General features: G+C 39.4%; 1 protein-coding gene across 2 annotated transcripts in view; it reads left to right on the top strand.

The window, feature by feature from the left end:
* The window catches only part of LOC127610320 (adhesion G protein-coupled receptor A1), a 147,956-nt gene that overhangs the window by 51,707 nt on the left and 69,011 nt on the right, over positions 1 to 27,238 (top strand). For both annotated transcript variants that reach the window (XM_052080299.1, XM_052080298.1), the window contains 5 exons: positions 5,212 to 5,376; positions 9,062 to 9,281; positions 10,137 to 10,286; positions 12,592 to 12,753; positions 13,678 to 13,908. In XM_052080299.1, coding sequence (XP_051936259.1) covers positions 5,212 to 5,376; positions 9,062 to 9,281; positions 10,137 to 10,286; positions 12,592 to 12,753; positions 13,678 to 13,908 — 928 coding nt within the window. The remainder of the gene's footprint in view (positions 1 to 5,211; positions 5,377 to 9,061; positions 9,282 to 10,136; positions 10,287 to 12,591; positions 12,754 to 13,677; positions 13,909 to 27,238) is intronic.

The raw sequence follows: 27,238 nt of genomic DNA, 5'->3' as shown, positions 1-27,238 counted from the left end.
ACAAGTTAATCTTTTGAAATGACATCTTTTGATATTGCTTATCTTTTATTTACAATCTAGTCAACACAGACATAAGACTGAGAAAATTTATGTGCCAAACATGTCCCCAACTTGTCACAAGAGACCTTACTATGATAACAAAAAAAGGTGGGACAACACACATGGGCGAAGCTTGCCAGCTTTTAAAGCTTTTCATCCCGCAGCACAGGTAAAATTCATTTGGCTGCTTTCCTGAAAAGGAAGGAGACAAAAGAACACAGCAAGCCAAGCAAAGAATTAGTGGGTGTTCGTCCCAGCTAATGTGCAGTGAGAAAGAGAAGACGACAGAGAAAAAGAGAAAGTTGAATTTTACTAACGCCAAGATACAGTACACATCTAAAATGCCACAATACAAATTTAAAATACCAGTAAAGCATAAATATATCCTTGAAAATATAACTTGTTTTATCCGTGAATATATTATGAAAAAATATAACTTACTCCATAGTTATATATATATACAGTTATATATACAGTTATATATACAATATACAGTTTCCCAAAATAGGATTTATCCTTAAACTGTATGAAATGAACCTCAATTTTCTATTCCCCCCTCCCCCACCATTTTCTTCTTAAAATACGTATTTTGTATGGAGCCCACATTAAAATGGAATTGAATAAATAACCAGTCAGGACCCATTCCACCACTCAAACTCTTTGGTTGAGCTCTGCCCATGTTCTGTAAACCATGACAACTGTTTTCAAAGCATAAGATGAATAAAGATGGTATAAATAAATAAAGCAAAAAGAATGAAACACAAATATTGAGTTGCAGGTAAAAGCCACACATAGCAACACTTTGCCCGTACAAGCTTTAAACATTGCCGTTGGCACAAACATGAAACATGAAAAATCTTTTGAATATCTTTGTTTTCTCCATACACTTTACAGAAAAATAGAGACAATGTACTCAAACTTAATATGACTTGTGTCGTGGATAAATCGTTGTTTTGTTGTGTTCACTTTCTTGACACGGGATGGGAGCGTGTCAAAGTGGTGCAGAAACCGCCGCAGTATTTGCGTGTTCTTCCATTCAGACTCTCAGAAAAGAACCTAGCTTGCTCACACTTACAACCTTGCCACTACCCGCGTATGTAAACATACGTCATTGGATTGACAAGGCCTTTGCCCATAAATAAATAAATAAATCAACCAACCAATGATCTCTTTATACTGTAACCAATCATATGCATCACTGGCCAGATGTTCCCCGGGGGCAAGTTTGACTGACGAATGGGCCTTTTGCCGCAGTAGCGAATTTGGAAAATATTTACCACACTACTCCCCGTCACCGGCAATTTGCCAAATGGTGACCGCCCACCCTGCTGGGTGGCGTAATAAATCTGTTTATCGCCCTACATCTGCTGATATCAACAGCAATCCTTTAGCAGTTGCATTTATGGGCAATTCATTTCAATAATTTATATTAATACATTATAATGTACAGTATATTATATTCATATCGATTTTCCCCCCCGACTACGATCACTAGGCCCTATTTGTCAAAGCCCTTCATAAGACATGGTGAATTCTTCATTGCTCCTGAAGCCCTACTTACGATTACCCGTTGTTGGCCTGTAGTACAGACAAATAATGCAATTTGTTCCACTGAGCAGAGCCCGTTCAAGCCACATTTGTGTTGGCAGAAATGTTTTTCATCAACAGGAACCCTACAAGGAGCAGAAGCCATTTTCATAAGTGTTGAGTGTGTCACAAAGCTCAGTCCAACAAAAACAATCAGCTGTCTTTACCTTTTGCTCAGCGTTGCATCTTGAATTGTTGCGAAGAGGGGGTTGGGGGGGGGGTGGGGTTACAGAGCTGTGACTTCATCTCTTCATTAAGTCAAAAAATAAACACTTTAATCTAAAAGGCTTGTTCTTGAACACAGAAGTCATTTTCCACGCTTGTTTAACCACAGTGAACAATGAGTGAGGAGTCACAGCAGCCCCTGTTGAGGTTTGTCACCTTGGATCAATGTCCTCTGAGTCATTAAGCTTCGCCCTGCATGTCCCATCAGAGGGGAAAGACTGAATACACAAGATTTAGTACGTGGCTTAAGGCCTGTGTCTGGATTTGTCACACCGTGTTGCGGCAGTGCAAGCGCAGATGCCCAAGTCTCGGTGAAGTGACCTCTTTGAAGGTGAACTCAACATGTTTTAGGCAATGTATTCGATTCCACTCATCCTGCATTTAGCTAAGCCACACGAGAGATGGAAGCACCATGTACCCGGTTGGCTACACAGATAAAAGCAAAAGTGTGATGTTCACAGTTTTTGGTTGAGTCACTGTTTGGGTGCCTTAAGTTCCCTCCTCACATTGTACCATGTAATTACAGTGCATCATTTGCCGCTGCAGCTGTGTTAAGATGATCTGTTTACATTTCTTGGAGTGAGCATAACAGCCTCAGACCCCCTGAGGCCTGATGGTTCTGCCATGTGGGCCGGACTCCTGCTGAGTAATGGTGTTAGGCCAAACTTCCAGTATTAACTGTACGAGCAGTAGCAGTGGGACCATCCTGTGATTCATGTTTCATTAATCAAGCATTTTACAACCCCGTGGCAAGCTACGGCAGACACCTCCTAATCCCTTCCATTTTTAATCAGCGTAATCGTGTATAGAATTAGGAAGAAAATGGTTGGGAAATATGGCGGCAGAAATGATCCTTGTCTGTGCCTTTTCTTCTTGTCATCTTTGCATGTCAGTCTGTCACTGTATGACTTGCCTGTAAATATTAACATTGTAAAATGTGTTATCTTTCAACCCATGTTCCACTTTTTCAAGGTTTCTGTTTTGAATCTCTCTGTCTGCTTTTATAAAGAGAGTTGGAGCTTTTGTAGCTTCGACGCGGTATTGATTATGGCACACTCTGCCTGCCCATATACATAAGTTCAAGTCAACTTTATTGTCAAATGTGTTCTATGTGCAACATACAGCACGGATGAAATTACATTCCTCAGGAGAGAAAGGAGCCGCTGCGGGTGCCCGCGCCACCATCAACAGAACAGTTAACATAAAATGACAAAATAATACAACACAACACATACGACACAAGCAGTCGTGCAATATTAACCACTTTTTCTGCATACACTTTGTTGTTTGAAGCAGTTATAGATGGAAGAGGGGAGAATTAAAGTGTCCTTTCACCAGTGGATCAGAGACGTCATGCTGAAAATGCACACCCATCTGCTACAAACTAAGTTTGAAAGCAAACAAGAAGTTGTAACATCCATTGACAAACAAGTGATTGCTCACATTTCCTGTCCCCTGTAAATCCGCTTCAATCCCAAGCGGCAACTCCCAGTTCCACTTACGCATCTGCGCTATTTGCTGACACTCCTTTCTTCTCATCATCGGCCATCCATTCAGCCGTAGACTGTCCAACAGCACCGACATTTCCGCTGAACAAAAGGGACTGTGAAAAATGTTGCCAATTACAGACACAAAACACAGTCGCCGGGGCTGTCTAGCAACGACAGTCAAATGGCGCCGACATTCCTCCCAATCAAAATCAGTTCTGGCACATGCGTGCTGCCAATAAGGCGCAACCACCAAGCACAGATTCTTCTCCTTTGACAAATGTCGTGGACAAAAAATGCTGAAAACAATTCAAATCAGGTACATACGACGTAACAACAACACAAAGTGACAAAAAAAAAACACCAAAAAAAGCAAGGCTCTTGAAGAGCACTGCCAATGGCTGCCTGCTCGGGCACCATCTATGGCTGCATTTACAAGTACATTTTGAAGGTAACAAGGCTCCGTTTTAATTCATACTGCCAGAGAGGGGAGTAATCGAACAATATGTATATTAAAACATTGTGGTTGAATTGAGATGTAACTCTTAAGTTAGTTCCAAGAGATGCAAACTCCACACGGGATGGCCGAAGCCTGGAATCGTCCCGTCGACCTCCGCATTGTGAGACGGACGTGCTAAGCAGTCAACCACATTTGTTTATTGATTTGTTTAATGTTATTTTATTTATTTACCACTATTAACCGTTTACCATGAATAAAAGGTCATATTGTAGGGCTGTCCGACTTTTTTTTGACCCAAGAGCTACATTTCAAGCGGCCAACTTGAGGTCCTTAATTCAAGTGATCAAGATTTATTGCCTTTTCAAAATGTGCTCCAAGTGTCCACTTTGTCACTTCAGACACTCCCGGATGTAGCATGTGCTGTTGTCTCTTCGTTTTGACAAAAGTATGATTTTAAACAAAATTCAGCAGCCATAGTATCGGTTGCAATCATTTTTTGGTCACACTTTATGTCCCTGTATTAACAAATTACCGGTACATGTCGAATTCCCTGAAAATGGGATCAGCTTTAAAAAAATTGTTGCAAAGAAGGACAAATTAAAAGTTTGTTGTCTCATAAGAACCATTATACAATCAATTAATCCGCCATCAACCTGCAAGCATGAATTTTCCTTTTGAGTCCGAAGGGTCTTTTTTCCATAATGGTGCAGTGTTACTGTGGATGTAGGTCAGTGGCCTTTTCCTTTTGCTTTTTAGAAATGAGTGATTTCTTCATGTGTTATTATCTCATGGTCGTGGGTGACCTTTTTCTAATAATGTAAGAAAATCCAAGCTGAATGGCATCCACAGCTTTGCTTGTTTTGGCTGGATGCTGCAGTGAGCTGGGGGGAGGGGTGGCTGGGATGTTCAGGCTAGACGAGACTGAGTGTAAAGCGGGAAGATTTTATATTTCTCTCTCTCTTTCTCTCTCCGTATATATATATATAAACGCACAAATACATACACATAACGGGTAGAACGGTGAGACCTGACAAAACCATGTCGGTTCAATTCGAGTTATTGCATCGGCGCACTCTTTTTCTTTCTCCGCCCCCTCGTGAGCACTAACCCAAGATGGTGGCGTTTATGGCAGTGTCCATAGTTATGACAACACATAATGTGAAAATTCTTCTAAATCTAAACTTCCGACATTTTATAGTATCCTCAAAATAATCCAGCAACAATCCAAATCCACTCAAAAATTATGTCAAGCCTCAAACTTGGTCAACCCTAAACCCCTTGGTAAATCTCATTTAAACTGTTTGTAAGATGTACCTCCTCATTTTTAAGCCACCCCTCTGTGGCATCTACATTACCATTTCAAATATATCTAAAAAAAATGTTTCGTGAATCCTGTTTTTGCTCCTCCATCAGTGAGGTCATCCTCGCCAACATCGACGTGGGCCTTGCTGGCACATGGGAGTGTCTAATGACTAGTTCCCGAGGCAACAGTTCTCGACAGATGGAGATAGTTGTACTAGAAATGTCTGCGCCATACTGCCCTGCTGACCGAGTCACCAACAACAAGGGGGAGTTTAGGTGAGTCAACTCTCGACTGATCTTTCTTTGTCATGATGCATTTGTACAGTTGTGCACGGGTTTATAAAAATAAAATTGGGAACCACAGAGTTCATGAACAGCCATGTTAAAACCCATCAAGAGAGTTTGAGTTTGTCATTCATTTAAAAGTATAGCAGGCGGTGTGTAGCATCGGGTGTGAGTGTTGTGTTATGAAACATTCTATGTCAAACTGTGACCCTCTGGATCCAAAGCATGTGTCCTGACAGACAAGCCTCTGCAACTCTAAATTCCAGGCAGGGGCTCAATGGTATTTGTACAAAGTGATTTTAAATTTCAGAATAATTTTGAATACTTGGAATGAGATTTGTTTTTTGTATTTTTTTTGCGCTTCAATTAGTGCAATGACCTTTGCTGCGTTCTTATTTTTGCGCCCCTCCTCAGTCAGTATTGAGGCTGTGGGAAGGATTTCAGTTTGATATATCACCATTAAATGGCAGGAGTGGCTTTGATCAGATTTTGGTCGCACACAGTGTGAGAGGGTGTGGGGTGTTCTAAGGCGATCCTTACGCCGATCTTAGGTGATGTGTAGAAGCAGTGTGGTGTTGAGAACTTGGAAAAATACCTGCAGCTAATGCTAAAACAGTGCTTTTTCAAATAAAAAAGATGACAAAATAACATTGTCATCCTTGACAAACATGCGCATGCAGACACGCAAACACACACACACACACACGCACACACACACACACACACACACACACACACACACACACACTCACACAAAGTTCAACGTTCATGAAAAGTATGAATAGGTCATCCACCAGTGCAGTGTTTATCTTGCAATTAACTGTTATTTTGCAATCAAAGTGACCTTTTTGTGTTGTTTGTATTGTTATTTAGTTGGAAAGCATTGTACAGATATTTGAGGTACCATATACATAAAGTGCATGAAAGTGAAAGTTCTGCTTGAATCTGCTGGTATCCTTTCACCAAAACGTATTTTTCTTATTTTCAAGAAACTTACCAATATTCAACTGCTGTTCACTAAAGAATGGTAAAGGGTAGAAATGAAGAAGGAAAGCTTTCTTATGGTAGGTTCCATGCAAATATAGCCCGAGAACTCAATTTTCTGTGGGTCTCCAAAATGATTCAATGAAATCTGAATTTGGGAAAAACGTCTGGCATTGAATGAGTTAATAAAGTGCTCCGAAAGTCACTTTGGCCATTGGTAGTTAAAATAGGATACACATACTGTACATTTTTAAAGGTTATTTTATGCAATATGTTCTTCCCGTCCATCCTGACTGAGCTACAACAGGAAAACCAGGGTCTCCGTGTGACAACAGTTGAGAACCAATGTTGTAGTCCATAAATAAGCATGTCGATTAAAACATGGTATCATCATATATTTAATGCATATATAATGCATGTAGGCGTGTCAATGATGAAGTCCCACAAGTAGTCAACTGTCTCTTGTGCCTGACTTCGACCGCACTGCCATAAGCACAGGAGGACTTGTTCCTTTTGCTATTTTGCCTGAAAAAAAATTACACCATGATTCTCTTAGCTCTCATAAGCAAAACCCCACCCCACAGATCCTTGCTTTTCATGTGAGTGTGGAGCTGTCATCCTTTGTAGTTCGTCGCCCTCCTCCACTGCATAAGCACACAGGCTCAGCCTCTCTTGGAGCACTGGCGTAATGGACTGGAAAATGAGCCCCCTCTTTTACTTTGGGACCATTTTAATACCATTTATGACTAGGAATTCTGAGTCAGAGCAGAGACATGCCTGGTCACCCTCGGAGCAGATGACAAGTGACTGCAGTATGTTTCTGATGTATTGTTGGTTTTGCCAAGTGATGGGAATCCATTGGATTCTACCTTACCCTGACCCCAATTGCATCTTTTCGTTTCTTTTCAACATATGTAGTACTTTCAAAACAACAAAGGCAAACTATATTTGTCTTTTTAATGTGTCCTTTGTCTCAGCCAGAATATCAATTTTCATATACAATATTTATCAGTCTATGAAACCACCACGCCCTCGCCAATCCATTTATATTTCATCCACTAAATATGCTCTATAATGCCTCCATCTTTTGTTCAAAATCAATTACTTATTACCCAAAAGAGACAAGACTTCCTTCTCATTCATCCCCGCATGCCATGGTGCTTGTATACAGTGTATACAGACGTTGGGAGTCTACTGTTTTGATGGGGAAATGTAGAATGGGTTGTTCCACTGCACAAAACTGGACGGTCATTGGATAAATGTTGTGCTTCATCCTGCTCAGCGTCTCTGGGGGTCTATGGGTCAGTGGGCTGTCCAGGACACTCGGCTTCTGCATGAATTGGATGATTTGTCTGAGGCAGAATCCATATTTTATTGACAGTGAAATTAGCAAAGCTGCGATCTGGAAGTGTCAACCTCCACCCGAGCATTTTCCAAGTTTTTCATTCCGTTGCTCTGAACTGATCCCGAGACTTTGCCGATCCTCAGTGACTTTGTGTTGAAAAACGCTGAGCGTTGTGTTTAGCAACTCACTTCTGTCACTCTGCGGTATCTTTCTCCAATGAGCAGCGGCAGCTGCGCAGCCTCTCACCCCGTCACGAACAGTAGCCTTGTACAGCAGCTCCACCTGCTCGCAAGCTGCACATCATCAAAATCCACTTGAATGACCAACATCCACCATTGTTTACAAGGGTTGTTTATATTTCTGAATTTCAAACACCCAGACTCCTGGGTGAATTGATGAAGCCAACAGAACCACATCATCTGCAAAAAAAGCTGAGGCACAATACAAATAATAAACTGGAAGCAATTCTAACTTAATGCCAGTAACCGGGATGAGTACCGTTTTGGTACGGACAATTTTGGGTTGGTAATACTGAGTATTGATTAATGTGAAAAACTCAGAAAAAATAAATCATATGGTCGTCATTGAAGGTGTCGGTTATCTCTCATCTGACTTGCAGGCGGCATCATTTCCACTCCATCCAGTTATAGTGTGAATTAGAGAGCCATTAGTTGTCTGTCTGTATATGTGCAGTCTAGTCCAGTGTCTGGAAGACTGGGTCAAAGAACCCAATGTCCAGCTCCCTGCTGTTCTGAACAGGATACACAGTATAGAAAATGGTCAGATGAACTCTGTTATGGGGGAGCCAAAAGTCCACAACTGCATATTTTTTAAGTGTGTCTTAACTACATGGTAAGTTGCAAACAAAATATTCCAATTTGCTAATTTGATAAGAATCAGAAGTATGGCTTTGCCATCAGGTGCATCAAGTTAGGAACCCTGTTGGAGCTTCTAGTTCTTCCTTCCTTGATGGTCTCCTAACACCAAGCAAGGCTCTCTCGTCTATTATCAACTGCCGACGGTTTCCCGCCATTTCTCTTGGCCACTTCTTTGCAAGTCCATTCAACCAATTCACATTAAAATCGTCCAGCCGCACACCTGCTGCTCACATACAAGTACCTCTCTTTCAGTTATTGCATCACAATCGTTGCTCATTGTAAAATTCTATTGAGTGACATAACGTTCAATAAGAAATATAAATGCAAAATCACTTTTGCACTAACTTATGATATGAAGGAAAAGGGAAAAGACCCTCATATTGATTTTGGTTTTATGTTTTTGTGTTTGAGCCATCTGCAGTTGAGACACAGATGTCCTTTGGATTATTTTGTGGTATTTGAATTGCAGGTGGCCCAAGACTCTAGCGGGCATCTTGGTCTTCTTACCTTGCGCCCCCTCCACCTTCGGTTCTGCCCCTCACCCATTGGGCAATGCTCCACAGTTCCCCAGCCATAAGGAGAAGAAGGCATGGCGGCGCTGTGACCGTACCGGACGGTGGGCTGAAGAAGATTACACTCAGTGCCCTTATGCCAGTGAATTCACACGTGTGCTACATGAGCTCACCCAGGTATCGACAAAACAATTGACCATCACGACAGAGCAAAACTTGCTCAATCATGTTTCATAGCCGCACCTTCACTTGGATTTCTAAATCACACTTTACTGTTTGCTTTTATTGTTTACTAAGGTTGTATTAATACTGTACTGTTATTGCGCTAAGATTCTGATATTGAGTTATGTGACTGCACCTTCACCTATAGGTCAGATGCATCCCTTGAAATGAGACCATCACCTCAAATAAAAATATCATGATTCATGCTGGATAAACAACACCAGTCATGTGAGCCTAAGCAACTTAACGGGCAGATTTTGCCTTATAAATGAGGGCCTGACATCCTTGAAATACAGGAATTGAGACTTTTATTTGCACTTTGGCACAGACAGCATAATTTATGCCACACCCGAACAAAGAAAAAAAAAACACTCATGACAAATTAAAAATACACCTGAAGAATGGTCGTAAGTGTGGTGCAACAGAGAAGTGAAGACCATTACATCAAGGAAACTAATGAGTCCGTACCAGTGGAGTGTTTGTCAAGATCATCTTAATTCAATGTGGTTTAAAGAATTTTGAAATGGTGAGGTAGCCCTTATTGTGAAGATGTTAGTCTTTAAATAACTAACACTTTGTTGACGTACTCAGAAATACGTGACAATTTACTGGTAGTGAGGAAGCCGCTATTTTAAACAAATGATTCAAACTGACTTACTGGGGTGACTTATTTTTTTTAAACTCATGACATCAACATAGAGATAAATTATGAACTTTTGTGACATAGTATTTTTAATGTAGAATAAGTCTTATCAGAGTCCAGCCATGTTTTTCATAACCGACTTCAAAATGTGCTCCATCTTACGACAGATAACCGTCAACGCCACCAACGCTCAGCCTTTGGGCCAGCAATTAGTGGCCTTTACCAGCAGGGCGGCTTACTTTACTGATGTCATGGATGTCATCTTTGTTACGCACCTCGTCGAGAGACTGACCAGGCTGGTAAAGAAGCGCAAGGAAGTAAGTGTGAACAGAAAAACAGTGATTGTCCTTGTAACATGGTCCATGTGAACAAAATTGTTGGTACACTGCTGAGTGCCTTCCGCAGGCTGCGTACTTCAGCTCCGTCTCATGACGTAAATAGTATTTTTATCAAGGCCCATAAAATGTCACTTGAAACTCCAGTGTTTTTCTTTCCAGGCTTTTTTGTGTCTTTTTAGTTGTGCATTTTGAGTTGTTATTCTTTCAGAGGACCCTTCTGTTGCTGAGCAGCATGCAGTATTTAGCTCTAGAATGCCTCGATTATCTTGAGTCGATTGAATTTTGAATGTAGCAAAGCATTCTCAGAATATACTGTATGTTTTATGCATGTTTCACAGTTGGTAGAGTGTTCCTTTCATTGTGTGTTTCTTATTATAATACTCATGATTATTTTGATAATTAATTTTTAAAAAATATATTATACTATAGGCAGTTTAAGCAGGTGTTTTGTGCCGTTGTGGGCGTGAACACAGTTGACATGATTTGCCACTAATAGAAATGACTACCTTTCATTTCATTGACGCACAAGAGGCGTACAGTCTTTGACATGGCATTCTTCCCAAACAAGCCCTTTCAGGTGTCACTGTCATTGCCAACATGAGCATTGAAGTCCCCCAGCAGAATGAGGGAATGCCCCTAGTAAGGTGTTCCCGGGCACCCCATCTTAGAACTCCAAAAAGCAAGGTTATTCTGAGCTGGTGTTTGGTTCATTGGGCACAAAGAAGTCAGTCAGTTGAAATTCCAAGACGATCCAGAGTCAGGCAAACTGGAGCAAAGTGTCAGTAAGCGCTGTCTCCTTCACACTCGGCTAAATATCTCATTATTTTTTTATATTTACATAAGGTAAGCTCTGATTGGGTGACTGTTCTCCTTAATTTCATATAGCAAACAAGTTTTCTCAGATTGGTAGTTGTCGTTTTGTGAGCATCTTGGTACTCTACGATTGTGTCCATGTGTGTACAGCGCTGTTAAAAAAGTATTTGCCCCCTTCCTGATTTCTGTGTTCAAGGTCATGATCAAGGTCATCTTTATAGTCAAATATGCTTACATCTGAGATGCAGCATACATGAAATTTCTCTCGCAATCCTCAGTGTAAATATGCATATTTATCACACCCAAAGGTTTCAGTTCATCAAATCAACTTAAATATTACAGAGAGACAAGCCAAGGAAATACGAACTGTTGTTTCTAAATGCCAATTTCATTTATTTAAGGCACAAAAAAATCCCAACCTACCTGTCCTCGACATAATACTTTTTCACAGCACTGTACTTGTACACCTCAATTTTGATTCATGCGTGTCAACAGAAATAATTGTGTTGACATTTTTTAAGAGGTGCTATTTAAATCCAGCACAATTTTTGTGTTTCTTCCTGTGGTTCCAAATGAAACTGTCTTTCTCCATGCTCTTTGCAACCATCAAAAAAACAATTTTTTGATGGTTGCAAAAAACTCAATATGGTTTAAAACAAAAGTGTTGTTAACCATATTTTTTGGTGATTTTAAACCATATTTTTTGTGAGAATGGGGATTTGTTCTAAACTGTCTTGAAGCCGTGATTTGTCATGTTCTAAGAAACAATCAGCTTTTTTATTCCATTCAGCGACAACAATGTATTTGTATTTTTTTTTGTTCCGAGGCATGATTGAGCAAATAGAAAAGGATATTCAGGCAGACACATCAGTGACATGCTAGAAAAGTCATTCCAATTGGGTGTTTGTACCTTAATTGACCACCGAAATATAAAGTTGTCTCCCTTCTCCATTTCCTCTGCACCAAGATGCCATCAGTTTTGCTTCGAGTGAACTTCCCTCCCGTCTTTGGCCAGAGGCAATCAAAGACCCCCAATCGCATTGAATGTCAGGTAGTGCTGAGCTTAACTCTCACAAGTCCAATTAGCCCAAATGGGTCACAAGGGAGAAGCAATTATTCGGGGATCTTTGAAGTATATACCTCCAAAGATGAGGTAGCAGGCCGCACATACAGTATTCATTTAATGAGAGACGGTAAAATGAAGCAACAATGAATAGTACAGTCAGTAAATAGCAAGCTGACATTCCAGGGAAGCAATTACTCCCCTTTTGAGCCACTAATCTAAATTAAATCTCTATATAATGAATGAAGCCACTGTTCCCTTCACAATTGTGATTCCAAATTATGTCCAAATGTGTCTATTGTTGACCTGATTGATGTATATGATCATTGTGTCCGAGCCTTTTTGTATGTTTGATTCTAATTTTGCACATGCATACATCTGAATGCATGTCTTCTTATGTCCGTGCAGCTGGGCGACTATATTTCAGAGATAGCCAGCAACATGATGCTGGTAGAGGAGCATATCCTATGGATGGCCCAAAATGAAGCAAGAGCATGCACACGGATTGTTCAGTGTGTAGAGCGCATTGCTGACCTGGCGCTGACTGGAGAGAATCACGCCATTTCTAAGGTATGATTTAAGAATCAACAAAAAATAAGGGGAGGTACAAATCTGTTTTTGCTCCAACACAGAATGATGAGAAAGGATTTGGCTTGGGATACAATTTTGTTGTTTGTGCAACAAGTAATGTGTTTTAAACAAGTGGTTCTGTACAGGTGTCTCCTAAGTGCCTGGTCTATAAGTTATTGTGCATACACAACAAATTAACAAAACACAATATTGGATTGCTCACCCAAAAAACAAATATCGTAAACTAATGATAAGTCGCTGATCGTATAGTGGTACACTGGTCTGATTTGTAAGTGGGCAGCATGGGATCGGTTTCCATTCAGCGGCTGTGGATGCGTCTGTGAATTTTGATCGTCTCAATATGTGCCCTGCAACTTAACCAGTTCAGGGTGGCGTCCGCCTTTCGCCTGAAGTTCGCTGGTCACCCTCGATATGACCTTGTTCAGGATAACCGGTTTTCAAAATGGATGAATGGAAAATAATGACGCGGAGCTCAGAAAATCACCGTACAAGCACTTAAATGTGAAACACATCAGTTTATTTTTTGGGACATATGTAGCATTTTCTTTTGCATCCCATTATGCACGTTTATTACAGGATATTTTGCCTACTTGCTTGAGCAAGTTAGAGAGTTACAGATGTATCAACCATTTTACATCTTACAGTTGCAGGTTCAATGTGGTGAACATAAAATGTGGTGCTGAAACTGGATAATTGCAATTTAATTTGTTTTAGATAAACATAATCAGCTGGTTTACTATAACGTGTGACTTTGATTTACCTCTGTTGACTTCTAGGTTAGCTATCCTGTCCCCGTCTATTTTCTCTAGTAGGCCTTCATGCTCTCCCAATATTCTCCAACGCTCATTCTCATTCTCCTTTCTCTTTTTTTAAACCTATTTCTTTTGCTTCTATCTTTCTTAGGTCTCTGCTAACATAGCTCTGGAGGCCTTTATGATACGACCCTCCAACTTTCTTGGCCTGTCTTGCACGGCGCTGCAGCAACCTCCATTGTCTACCACGTTGCCCTTACTGGAAAGCCTTGCCCCCAAGTACAAGGATACAAATCGACAACATGACACCATGGGCGAATCTTTCCTCAACTTTAAATGTGACACAATAAATCGAGGCTCACCAGCCAGTCATCTCAGCATGGTAATGTTGTCAAACTATTTGAAAACCTGCTCTTCCTTTATTTTTCTGTCTTGTACTGACAAAATTCCATTTCAGGTCAATAACCTCAGTCTAGATGGGGATATGGGGGGTTCCTTCTATTTCTATCTCACTGTATTTAATTTAAAGCATTAGCATGCCTTTAATTAAATGTGAAATGAATTTTGATTGTATAACGGCTAATACTAGGAATATGACTTGCATATTGTTGGTATTCCCATGCTGACCCTGGATCACCTTCTTTTGTGATCTGTATTGTTAGTGGCCCTGCAGAAAACACTGACAGGTATGTATGTGAACACAAATGGAACAGTTTAAAAAAAACTCCTAAAGGTGCACAATTATCATTTTGTTTTATTTGAAAAAAATTGTGATATATTCATCACAGTGCATTCATTAGGTGGGTTGATGAACATGTGCAAGGACAAGCAATAATTTCATAATGGCAACTAAGATGCAATATAAAACATAAATGTTCTGGCTTCTGGAGTGCTAACAATCTTGTACCAAAAGATCACTGGGGGGCATAATTTCTCGTTTAGTAATCATATCCTAAATTGAACAAAATGTGTCATTGTGATTCAAACTCTGTAATTTGTTAGCTTTCCCCTATGTGCTGTGTGCCTTTGAAAATTGTCCTGACAAGATGACACATGTTTCAGTTTTGACATGACATGACAGATCAGCTTGCGATAAGGTTGGGGGACAGATGACACAGCAGTTCATGGGAACTGTTAGATTGGTGTTAGTGAATATCCGTTGTGTACAGCCTTGTATGCCTGTCACTTTAAATCTGCTCTATCCTCATGACACCACATTTGTCGCCATCCCATGCGGCAACTATCTCCTCAGCAGTCAATATCTTTTCCAGCAGAGACTGACTAAAACATTGACAGGAGCTCATGTGGTTGTTGCAGTCTACACCATTTCAAAAGTTCTGCAGAACAGCATTTTATTGTTAATTAGATCAAATTGAGTGGGGGAGTAGTTGGCGTTAGTGTGCTGGTCTGCAAAGACAGAGTCGGCGGACATGTTTGTGCTACGAGGCTTATTCCATTTTTCTAATCTTCTCCAGTGAGACGGTCATGTCTTTGTGCTTTGGCAGCATCTTAAGTACTTTGCTACATCTTACCTCATGGCTATTGGTGCAACAGTGTGTACATGTCCGCGCAGGCTTATAATTCTCACTTGGCCAGGACAATGCAACACTAAATAATTATTCCCAACGTGCCATCTTTAATGTTTCCAGATGTACTTTAATATAGGAGGCTGAAAATCTCCAAGAGGAGACGAGGCAGGAGGCATGGCGGTGCGACTTAAATAGTCCCGTTTTAAATGATGATAGAGTAGTGTCAAATTTCATTGTAAACCAGCCAGGGGCAGAGTTGGGCAGGTCTTATTCACTCACAAATAAAATCAAGTATAGTCACAAACAAGAGTCAACACAAGTAGTGCTGTGTGAGGAGGAGTGAAGAAACGTGAGTGCGGAAAAGCGCAGTTATATCTAAAGGCAAAGCAGCCTTCTTTAACTCCAAGGCCCCTTTTCTTTTCTGGAAAAAAAAAAAAAACAAAACAAAAAATCTGGATTTTTTTTCTTTTATGGATAAAAGTGGTGTCAAGAGAATCCAATCTCAAACATCTTTCACCAACACGTTCCTCCAAAACGAGTTGCCGTTAACGCTGATGAAGACAGACACTGCGACACGACTAAAACAACTCAACCTACAGTATATCCACCAGTTGTTTGTTTAAACTCCAATAAATATCAAGTTACCATATTTTAGGGGGCTATAAGTCGCTCCTGAGTATAAGTCGCATTTTGGGGGGAAATTTATAAAATCCAACCCCAAGAACAGACATGTCATCTTGAAAGGCAATTTAAAAAAATAAATAAAATAGAAAACAACATGCTGAATAAGTGTACAATATGCTAACGTTACATGACGCATAAACGGCGAACTAATAACGTGCCTGGTATGTTCAAGTAACATATTAAGAGTTATTCAGATAACTATAGCATGAAGAACATGCTACCAAGATCACCAAGCCAACAATGTCACTCCAAATCACTAAATCCAATGGAATCTTCATCCTCAGCGTCACTTTAAAGCAACTCCACCAACTCCGGAGGTAGAAAGATGCAACGCTTCCTCTTCTACGTCGCTTACATCAGACTCATTGTGGTTTTATCAACACAGGTCTAGAGTGGCCTCTTGCAGTGTAATGTGAAAATAACATGTGAAATTATATAATAATGTGTTAATAATTGCACCCATAAATCACTCCAGACTATAAGTCGCACCCCCAGCCAAACTACAAAAAAACTGACTTATAGTCCGGAAAATACGGTAAATAAAGTGCTAGTCTATGCTCTTCTACTCTATGTAACTGGCCCATGAAAACTGCACAAAAATCTGAGTTCTAATCACTTTCCTGGAAACTAATTAGATTGATGAAAATACCATTTGAAATTCATTTGCTTTTTGGGAAGAATGTAAAATAGTAATGTAGTTTCATTACATTAAAAAAAAAGTAATTTGCTCAAGACTGGGGAGACGTGCAAATTACTACTGTCCCGTATACCTGCTATTATATCAAATTGTTTCGCTTTTTTTTTCTAATAAAACTCATTGGTATTACACATACATAAGATTTTCTCTCAGTTAGCAGAAGAAAACCAACCAGCCAACTCAAGTTCAGATGCATGATATGAATGGTAAAATTCTGTTAATATTTCATGTTTATTTTAATGGAAATAACATGATGGGAAAAGGGAATTTAATCAATTAAATTAAATTAAATTAAAATTAAATTACATTTTTTGTAAAAGAAGAATGAAACATGCAGGTTGAATGTTTCCAGACATACAGGGATGCACGGTGCCTTCCTTGAAGCTCATTAGCCATTTCTCCATTGCTTAAGATAAATTTATTGCAGGGCTTGAGAAATTTTCACTTGAATAAACACATCTTCACCTCGGTTGACAATGCCCTGGGCAAAGTTGCGGCCATTTCACTTCATTGAGCTCCCTTGGCACTGATAGCCAAGTAATTGCATTTTGACCAAATTGCATACCAAGTTATTCCTGAGGTGGAACAAAGGCACGTGTCTTTACGGTCCTTGCAGAAAAAAAAAAGCCAATGGCACATATGAGTGGTTTTTCCCTTTGCATAATAATTCCCATCGTATCACTGGTATGCAATGCAACCATATGAATGCCATACGACTCTAGCATTAATGCATTAGTTGCAAGAAGGCAAAAGCAAATCATAACCATCGGTTAAAATATAAAACTGTCTGCGCTTACACATCAGGGAAAGTTTTCAGCAATTATTGAAGCATCTCATAGGGCCAAAATACAAATGCAATCTTTGTCTCACTGTCACACACAAACACTTTGCTGTTTTAATGATTACCAAAGCCAACTTTTGGAATTGGGGAACAAACCAATCTGAAGGTTATACAGCCCTGTCAAAACATCCATCCCTCTTTTCTACCTGGTACCTGTATAGTGGGTTTAGGCCCATCGGGCAACCGCAAAAATCAGACAACCATTTACATTTAAGGACTAATTAGAGCAGGGGTTTCCTAACCTTTTTGAAATGGAGCTCTATTTGTTGGCTACTGCCTGTTACGAAGAGATGCCAGTTTGAAACTCACCACTGAAATAACAAATTTGCTCAAATTACCTTTAATCATGTTGATTTAAGAGATCATAACTAATTCCATTCAAATATGTGAAGGCATTGCTCATGGTGTAATATGCAATAATTATGACTAAATAAATATCAATATGCAACACTTCTATAAATCTCTGAGTGCTCACATTTTCAAATGATCACTTCTAAAACATTCCTTGGAAATCACACTGACTCATCATCAGTCAGCTTTTTAAAAAAAAACAAACATTTAACAGGCCAATGGGCTACTCATCTGGTCCTTGGGGGGTACATGATGATCGTGAGGGGCACCACATTGATGACCCCTTATTTCGAGTCGTCAATAGCCTACCATTCATGTTTTCTAATGTGTGAGGAAACATTGAAAACCTCTACAAGCAATGGGAGAACATGCAAACCCCACACAGAAAGGTCAAAGCCATGTTTGGAATGCCAAGATTTTGACTGTGGGGGAAATGTGCTCTTGAAATTTTTAAAATGTTTTAGAATTATTTCATAGTGTGGCTGGCTGATCAGAAACACATCATTTGGTATGAGCAGTAAAATAAATCTGATTTTCCTCACATACCTGCTACGTCTGACTTTTTCTGAACTGAAACCATATAGCAGATGAGCATTTATCCGAATGCAAGGTAAAGCAGAATTCAACTTGCATGCTATTTTACATGTTCTGTATAAGCATACAAATATTGTTATGTAAATATTTCTGCAATCTCAGATGACTAACAAAATCACAATTGTTTTTCAAAACATCCAGCATTTCATCTATTTCCTTTTTTGTTTTTAATTAATATAATGTGATTCTTACTGGTTGTTACTCGGTAAGTTTGAAGGTTAAGCAAATATTCATTATCCTTTTTTTTAAAGGGGCATGACAGTGATTGGTGGGCACTGGACGTAAAGTGGAAAAAAAAAATGCCCCCTCCCACCTCCCCATACCGGGTTCGTATAAAACGGCATGGCACTGGCAGTACAGAAAATGTGAGAAGGGTGTTTTCTCCACTAGAAAGGCTTCTTGAGCTAACGGTGTGATCCCTGCATGAGATGCATTTACTTGTATCAGGAGCGCATAAATAAATGCGCTCCATTCATACAAAATAGCCACACTGCTTTGACACTTAAATAAGCCTCAACACGCAATTGAACAACAACATGCTGTGAATGCCGCATTGCAGAACTTTTGCAGATGGATTACAAATGAAGAAATCATGTTTTTAGTTTTTGGTCCAGTGATGACGTGACTGGCTCTGAGCAATGTGTTTGTTTTTTTCAGTTTCTGTTAATCAGTTAAGAAAGTGCAATGACTGCGAACTGAATACAGTCACATGACAGATTTTGAGGGTTATTGGTAATCTTTAGAAAAATTAACTCTACCATTTATTGTGTTTTCATGGGTGGAGAAAAGACATTTTTATATACTGTAGTTCTGTAAGACTAGGTGAGCGTTCATAAATCGTACAACTATCATTGGCATCCCATCGGCCCAGTGGTCTCATCTACGTTCCTTCTTCTCATTATCTTACGTGCCATTTTGTCTGGCTGATATAAATAAATGCTGCCTTGTTGTAGCTCGTCTCCACGGTGTCGAAGTATTCAGACTTGATTCTCACGCCATTCTGCATTGATGTCAATGGTTCCTCTGGGTGTGTGTCACATTTTCTTGATGTAGGTGGACAGTGGTAACACAAATACAGTAAGGAATGTTACCGCTTGAATAAAACTGCAGCAGTGCATAAAGAAGAGAAACAGCAACTGAAGAATTGATCTCATGATGCTGATATTGATCTATACCAATGTTGGAATGGACATTAGTGATATTTGGGTCGATTCACCCACCACTATTACATAGAGTTGTTGATTTTCACGCATCTGTAATGAGGTAACACAAAACGGCGGACATGCTCAGTGGCGCACAGGTACTAGGTAGGTCAAAAACATTAAGGTATATGAACAAATATGTCAGTGTCCAAATATATCTGGACTGTGTTATTATATCATGTTTTCTGCACTATAAGGCGCTTTGGAGTATAAGGTGCACCTTCAATGAATGGCGTATTTTAAAACTGTTTTCATATAAAGGGTGCGCCGCATGATAAGGCACATAGAATAGAAGATGCAATAGTGGCTGAGGTTATGTTATGCATCCACTAGCTGGAGCTACGCTAAAGGAAATACAATACAGGTTTATTGATATAGTGCTCTCACAACTGCTGTAACAAAGCACTACACAGAACGAAGTACCAACTCCAAAAAATCAGATTATTGATCCATATATAAGGCGAATCGGATTATAAGGCGCACTGCCGGCTTTTGAGAAAATGTAATGCTTTTGGGTGCCCCTTATAATGCGGAAAATACTATACTTTATAATTTGGCGCATCGGGGAAATCTGAGCAAAAATGTTGCCAATGCAAATATAGTGGATTTTAGTTTTATTTGGAACACCAGAAATCCATTCATTTGATTGCTGTTTTCCCTCTACCTAATGTTCAGTTTCCCTCCCGCTAAAACTAATTTCACTTTTGTGAGGAACTGATTAAGAACTAACTAATTATCCGTAAATCACACAAGTTACTGGCGATTGAGTCTATTTTTCAAGTCAGTTGGCACCATTTTTGACCCGCTTTGCAGATGGTATGGCTCACGTAAGGTCACAATTTGGAACAATATTTACAACTTAACACTTCTCCCTTCCTCACCATTGACGCCAGGTAATTAGTGGAAGCCTGTAAGCTAAACGTGTCATGCATCCTCACCTCTTTCTCCTAAGGCAGCCTTTCTCTGCTCCACAGAGCTTCACTGCCTTTTAATTGCACCATGTGGGTGTTTTTATGTACTTATTTTTCCACTTGAGGGGTGGTGGAACGAGCTGTATTTTTGCATTATGTTGCGAGGGTTCAGAAGTGTGTATGCATCAGCTGGCCTCCAGGTTAAGTCTCTATCTGGGGACACTGTTGCAGCAGAATTGAAGCCAGCAGCCACATCACAGTAAAGGGAAACGCGGGCATTTGAAACAACCAAATATGACCCAGTTTATCTCGATTCAGTAAACATGCCGGTTTATGAATATGAATGTTTAATGTGGTGATAATTTGCCTCTAATTGGAATGTGTTAGGACCCAATGTGTGCAGTTATCTCAGAAGAAAGGCAGGATTAGTCACTTGTGCATTTACACATTGACCAGGAAGTTTGTGTGGTAGGATCACTGATGATGAAGTTGTGTGCCCTGCAGTTGAAAAGTGGTTAGAACTGCATGACTGTCCGTGTTTTATGTTATGTGTTGTGTTTATATGTTTGTAATTTACTTTATGTTAACTGTTTTGTAAAGCGCTTTGTTACAGCTGCCGCTGTTGTGAAAGCGCTATATAAATCAGCATGTATTGTATTAATAAGTTAATTCGATGCATGTCAAGTGTCCGATTAAAACGGCACTGGCCGTTAAGATTGTGCAGCCATTAAAGAGTGTATTAGTCGGTACATTTTAATGAAAAGGGGATTGGTTGCAAGTATTCTCGTGACTTTTGTGTATTCATGCCTGTAAATTGCTGTACAGTAATCCCTCGTTTATCGCGATTAATGGGGACCAAAACCACCCGAGAGAAACGAAAATCCGCGAAGTCGTGACCAATAAACACATTTTTTTAAGTCCGCAAATGGTCCGCGAGAAGCTGCAAAACAACAGCGAGTCACATAGAGCAACATATACAGTATTGTACTCCATGTACAGTATATGATTTAAAAAAAATTATGAATAGGCTTGAAAAAATCTGTGATGCAGTGAAACCGCGATAAACGAACCGCGAAGTAGCGAGGGATCACTGTATATTAATTCAGGGTGTTTCATATATTACATAACTTCATATTCAGTCACATCAGCCTTAATACTGATGGTCCCATTAACGTAAGTCATATCATGTTCGGGACAAAGCCTTAACTGTTGCTCTGTTTCTACTGAATAGTGCATCCCCAGTTCTGCAAAAGATATTCTTGGCTTGAGGAGACACAGACAAAGAACAAAAATTGAAAAAAAACAAAGATAAGTGGCGACACTTGACAAATGAAGGGCCTGAGGCACACTGGTGGATATATTCAGCAGCTAGAGCTAAAAATGGTTGCCTGGTTTACTAAGATCCCAAATAGCAGGTACTGAATTACAGCCTTATTTAAAAGAGGGTTGTTTCGGTTGCTGTGGAACATTTGGGAGAGCACCACAAGTTTCAAATGAAACTCTGAGGGTTAAAGACACAAAATTGGGCATCACATTTTATCTCAGGTTTGACAAATCAATTGGTGCATAATAAATTAATCTACTTACATATACTTCTCCCAGGACTCTCCAGACTAACAATGCGGCAACTTAAGACACTTACCAGACATATTCCTGAGTGTGCCTGGTTAAAATATTAGCTGTTTACGTGGGCTATCAATTTTGCACGTGGCAAGCCTTTAGTAAAACACCTCTTAAAGGTCAAGAGTAAGGTTAAACTTGGCCAACCATCTTTTGAGTAATATTTAAGGTTAAAACTACTTCAAGCATACTCTCGTCACCACCCAGGTTCATAGTTAGACCCATAGCAACACACTTGACTGTAAAAATGCTTTTTCTCGGTAATCTCCGGCGCCTGAAGTCATTTAAAAAATGCCAACTCGCCAGTCAGCCATTGTACTGGATTCTTGATTGCCCCGTTACCTCCTCTTTGCCTCAGCACTGTGGTGATGCACTGTTCACATTTCAGGCAAACAGCTGCTTGAGTGGCCAAAAAAAAGAATAGGGCACGTAAATGGACCAGAAAATTGGAATAATGCTTTTTGGTTCTCGCTAAATTATTTTATTTCAAGCCGCTGTCGATGAGCATTCTTTCTTACAAGCACTTAGAAGACTTCCGTTTTCTCAACCGGATTTGCCAAAAAAGGTAGGCGTGATAATCAATGAAAAACTCGGACTGTTGAATTATGAAAACATTCGATTCAAAGTACTTTACTTGTACATGGATGTAATCCCTTACGAAAACATTCAAACTATATGAGTGCATGGATGGAATCCTCTGTCATGGTTTGCAACTAACAATGCTGCCGATATAATGTGTGGAGCAGCCGACAACGCATCAGAAGCTTAGCAATGACAATGCAGGACACCAAGCCACTATAACGTGTGCTCTCGGTGCTAGCGAAAATGCTTGCACCAAGTAGGTAATCCCATCGTGGGGAAAGCACAGCACGTCAACAGCCTGGAATTGCAAACAATAACGATTGGCTAAGTTTGCAATGTTGCTTTCCGAATCAATTTTTGACCGTACATTTTGCATCATGAGCCACCTAAACGTTTTCGTGATGTGACATCACACTTTCGGGTCTGTTGCACGTCGGGACCTCACTTCGGGAAAACAAAGTAATCACTTTGTCAAATTTTCGAAACAGAAATTATTTTTTCATGCTGTATATAATATGTTTTATTTAATTACTTGCGACCTAAAAATATTTTTTGTATTTTTGAAAATAACTTCACTCTTCCCCTTTAAATTGAGAACAAGACGTGTCGAGGAATGAGGAAGACAGTTCCATCAATGACTCAGGGCCAACAGGCTCAAGGGACGGCTGTCTGATAACATGAGTGAGTGACACAGATAAATTTCCCTTTGTGGAGAAGCAGGCAAGTTTTGCCCGTCTGTTTCCTGTATAGACTATGCGCAGGATAAGTTGTCTAGCGCTGAACCATTTGTCTCATCATTTGCTACTGTATATCCACATTTTTCCTCACTCAATTTGCTGTCGTCGTTATTGTACAAATTGTTTTTGTCAAATCAAGATAATCCGTTTTGTAATTTTAGGCATAAGTCTCGCTTTGTCTTTTTATTTTAAAATTGATATTATAAATGTTTTTTCCAGGACAACCATAGCAATCAGGTATATTACTCAGATCTTCCAATAATTTATTTCGGCAACCGTTGAACTTGGCTATTTGCTCATGCATTTGTATTCATGTAATGTCATGAATTTGGTCACATTTGATGACAAATGGCATACTGCTGACATATCCTCCTCTCCAGTAGGAGATCACATTCATCATCGAACTGCGATGGGATCACTAATAATAAACCACACCATCACGTACTACATGAATACACTCAGCATTTCCCACATTTTAAATTTAAAAAAGGTCTTATGACATCTGTAAAACGCATATCTTTTGTATTCATAGAATGTACAGTAAACGCAGAATATCACAACGGTAAAGAATAAATCATTAGATGTGATGAAAATGCCCTCACCGTGTCTTGAAATGTTCTGCTTTTTTCTCACGCAATTCTTCTCTTGCCGTGAGACTAAAAAGCAGAAAACGACGCCAACTGGCCTGGGCTCTGTAATCCTCCTTGTCCTGCTTCAACTTCACCTTTGCGTCAGGTCTACAAATCTTAGCCAGATTGGCTTTCATTTCGAGCCTACTTTCTTTTCCTCCATTGTCCTTTGTATCATCCTGCCAGGGCCTCCGACGGGAAAAGGAGATACCACAGCAGGGAGTCCTTGAAATTCATCTGCTCCCCCGTGTGTATGTGTATTGCAAGCCGTTTTCATGTTTTCATCCTCTGATAAATGTTCATGTGAGGTAAAAACAAATGTATTAAAAGGAAGTTTCCTTTTATCATCGCCTTTAAAAATTCATCACCTCGCGTAGAAAAGCATTGTACATCGATTAAGCTTTACGCGAGCAGGATTTTTGGGGTCGTTCAACAATCAGAAGCTTGAAAAAAAATCCTCAATTACCCATTCCATATTTGTTAAGACAACACACCTGCCTGCTGGTTGCATCTGTCAGTGTGTAGCCTACGGCAAGTGGTTCAAACTATTTTGAATCAAAGATATGTTAAAATTAAATAACACAAATTGAAGCTAGTTCTTTTTTGACGTAAAAACAATGTTTTGGAACTTTTTACCAGTCACTTCCAACCCTACCTCCAAAAAATGAATATACAGTATAAAGAACTAAAAATAAACGGGCCTTATTACTTTGTGATTGAATCATGGAGAGAATCTCAGAGGATTTCCACGACATAATCAGAAGCTTGCACTAATTTAAAAATACAAATAAAAAAAATTATGTATGTGGGGAAATATTTAAAAAGAAGATTTTTATTCAACAACAGTATTGTTTGATATAGCTTTAAAGCTGTTTATAAATTTGGTTCAAAACAGCATACCGATCATTTCTAACATAAATTGTTCGAATGGTCATCCTTGAGCAGGGTAATGCTTTGTTCATTTTCCTCCCCTCTCACATCCATCTCCATCCCAATGAAAAGGAGTGCAGGAGTGATTTCCTTCCATTTCTATTCTGCTTTCTGTGTGTGCTGCATATGCTGTGGAGTTTCTGGTCATCCCTCGATTAGAATTCATGCTTAAGAAACGGGGAGATATTTTTCCAACTGCTTTAGAGTTTTCCCCTGGCAGAATATACTGTAAAGTCAGCTATTTAAAACTGTAATTACAGCAGCGCATTAATGTCTCTCAGTCGTGAAAGCTCTCCATCCTCTCTCTTTGTCTTGATTTGTATGTTGTAATTAACATTCATTCTGATGTGGAAATTACCCCTTTTGTCCGTTAACATATCTCCCAATGTATTGTACAAAGCCCAAGGTGTTAGGGATTTCATGAAATCATACAATCCGTTTCTCAAAAGCTATTATGTACAATATATACCAGTACTTCGGTGTTTCTCATAGATCCGTCACTGCGCATGACTAACTTTTAAGCTAGGTTCCAAGAACAATACCTGAACTCCAATAGAAGATTTCACCTCACTTCAATGATAACAGGAGCATACACGGAAAATAAAAAATAAGTAAAAAAACTAAGGAGATTTTTGATTCTATTTCTGAAAGTGCCCAAGAAAATATTGTTGGATACTTTATTTATGCACTTTTTGGGGGGGAGATGAAAACTTTGTGAAATGTGCACATCGGCATGTCGTTACATAATTAGCAAGAAACCTCATCTGTTTATCCTACTTTGTTTTTTGTGAGATAGAAGCCACCCATCTGACTGTTGGCAAGAGGTGGGTTGGTCAGTTGCAAAGCACATTCAAATAATCATTCACACAGATGGACAATTCATTCTTCAATTAACTTTTATGTGGTTGAAAGCTGGATGACATCATCGCGCTGTACAAAACAGAACTATTTTGTATGCCTGCCACCAAAACAATCCGCAGATATACCAAGCTCATGCGCAAGATGCAGCTCCCCTTAATTTGAGCAGTTCTTGGACCTATTTTTATCCACGGTAATTTAAAAAATATGAACTACATCCTTTGTAAAACCTCTACCACTATACTTAATGGCTTTATAACAATTTAATGAGCATTCCCTCTAATTTACAGTTCATCCACGCGATAGTCTCACGATTGTTTCAAGATCGATTTTATCCTATTTCTCTCTCACTCCAAGGACATTTGTTAAACAATTATTGCATTCTCAATACAAATGTTACATCTGATGTTCATGACAGAATTTTGAGCTCCATCGTCCCCAACGATAACAGCTTCTGCAGCCTTTATTGAATAGGCGCTTTCACCGGTATCGCTTTTAGATTCAGACTGCACATCAACACTGCTGCGTTATACGGATTACTAGCTGTGTTTCTATTGCCCCATTTGTAGATGTTTTCCATTAAAATCGTTGGAAACACTATTTCGGACTGGGCCACTTCAGGGCATATCACCGTATATGACTAGCTAGAAAGAAAATCCTGCAATATTTAATGGTATTTAGAATACAATAAAACCAGGTTGGATGCATATAGCTATAGTTTGTACCACTGTTTTTTTTTTGTTACTATCTTGTATGTGAAACCTCTCTGGACTGTGCTCTTATACAGTTGTGTACAGAATACTAAGAGTGTGTGATGAATTAAACCTCAAAATTATAGTATTTTGTTCAATGTATTTGGAATGCTGCACCTTATATTTATTTTTAGCAAAAGTGGAATGGTGTGCATGACACACATACTACCTCAATAATATTACCGGTAACCTTTTGAGTGAATTTATGTTTGCAAAAATATTTTCAAAATGAGGTCTTGCACTTAATGTTGATGTCTTGTTCAACAGTTTTGTGCTGTCCTTTAATGGTGATTTTTATGCAAGAGAGGCATTTGCACTGGGGGAAAAAAAACGACAGTATGCGGTTATTTTGGTGTTTGTGCCACACCCTTTGTTGTTGGGTTAGAATGGTGGATATTTTATACATACAAAAAATAAAGACCAAAAATTAAATATATTAAGAGACAGTATTATTCATAAATACCTGTATTTTGTCAATATTTAATTTAAAAGAGCATTGTTGTCATGCATCTGGTTCGGAAATGTGTGGTCTTATGTGCCCCCCCCCCCCCCACTCCCACCTTTAGCACTGATGAAAAAAATGTGCCCCTCTCCAGTATTTAACTTGCCCCACCCTGATATTGATGTGTGGCATCTCACAAAATAAGTTGATGTCTCGTGTGACATTGCGCATAATGCTTATTTGACTTCCGTGTTTGTATGACTTTTTCGACACTATAATCACTCCCCATCACCACCACAAGTCCCCACGCCCATTAAGCTTTACAACACTACTAATACATCCACTTAAGGGAC

The sequence above is a fragment of the Hippocampus zosterae genome, chromosome 11 (assembly GCF_025434085.1).
Source record: "Hippocampus zosterae strain Florida chromosome 11, ASM2543408v3, whole genome shotgun sequence".
Classification (NCBI taxonomy): domain Eukaryota; kingdom Metazoa; phylum Chordata; class Actinopteri; order Syngnathiformes; family Syngnathidae; genus Hippocampus; species Hippocampus zosterae.
Note: the sequence above shows the minus strand (reverse complement) of the source record. Positions and strands in the feature narration are given on the sequence as shown.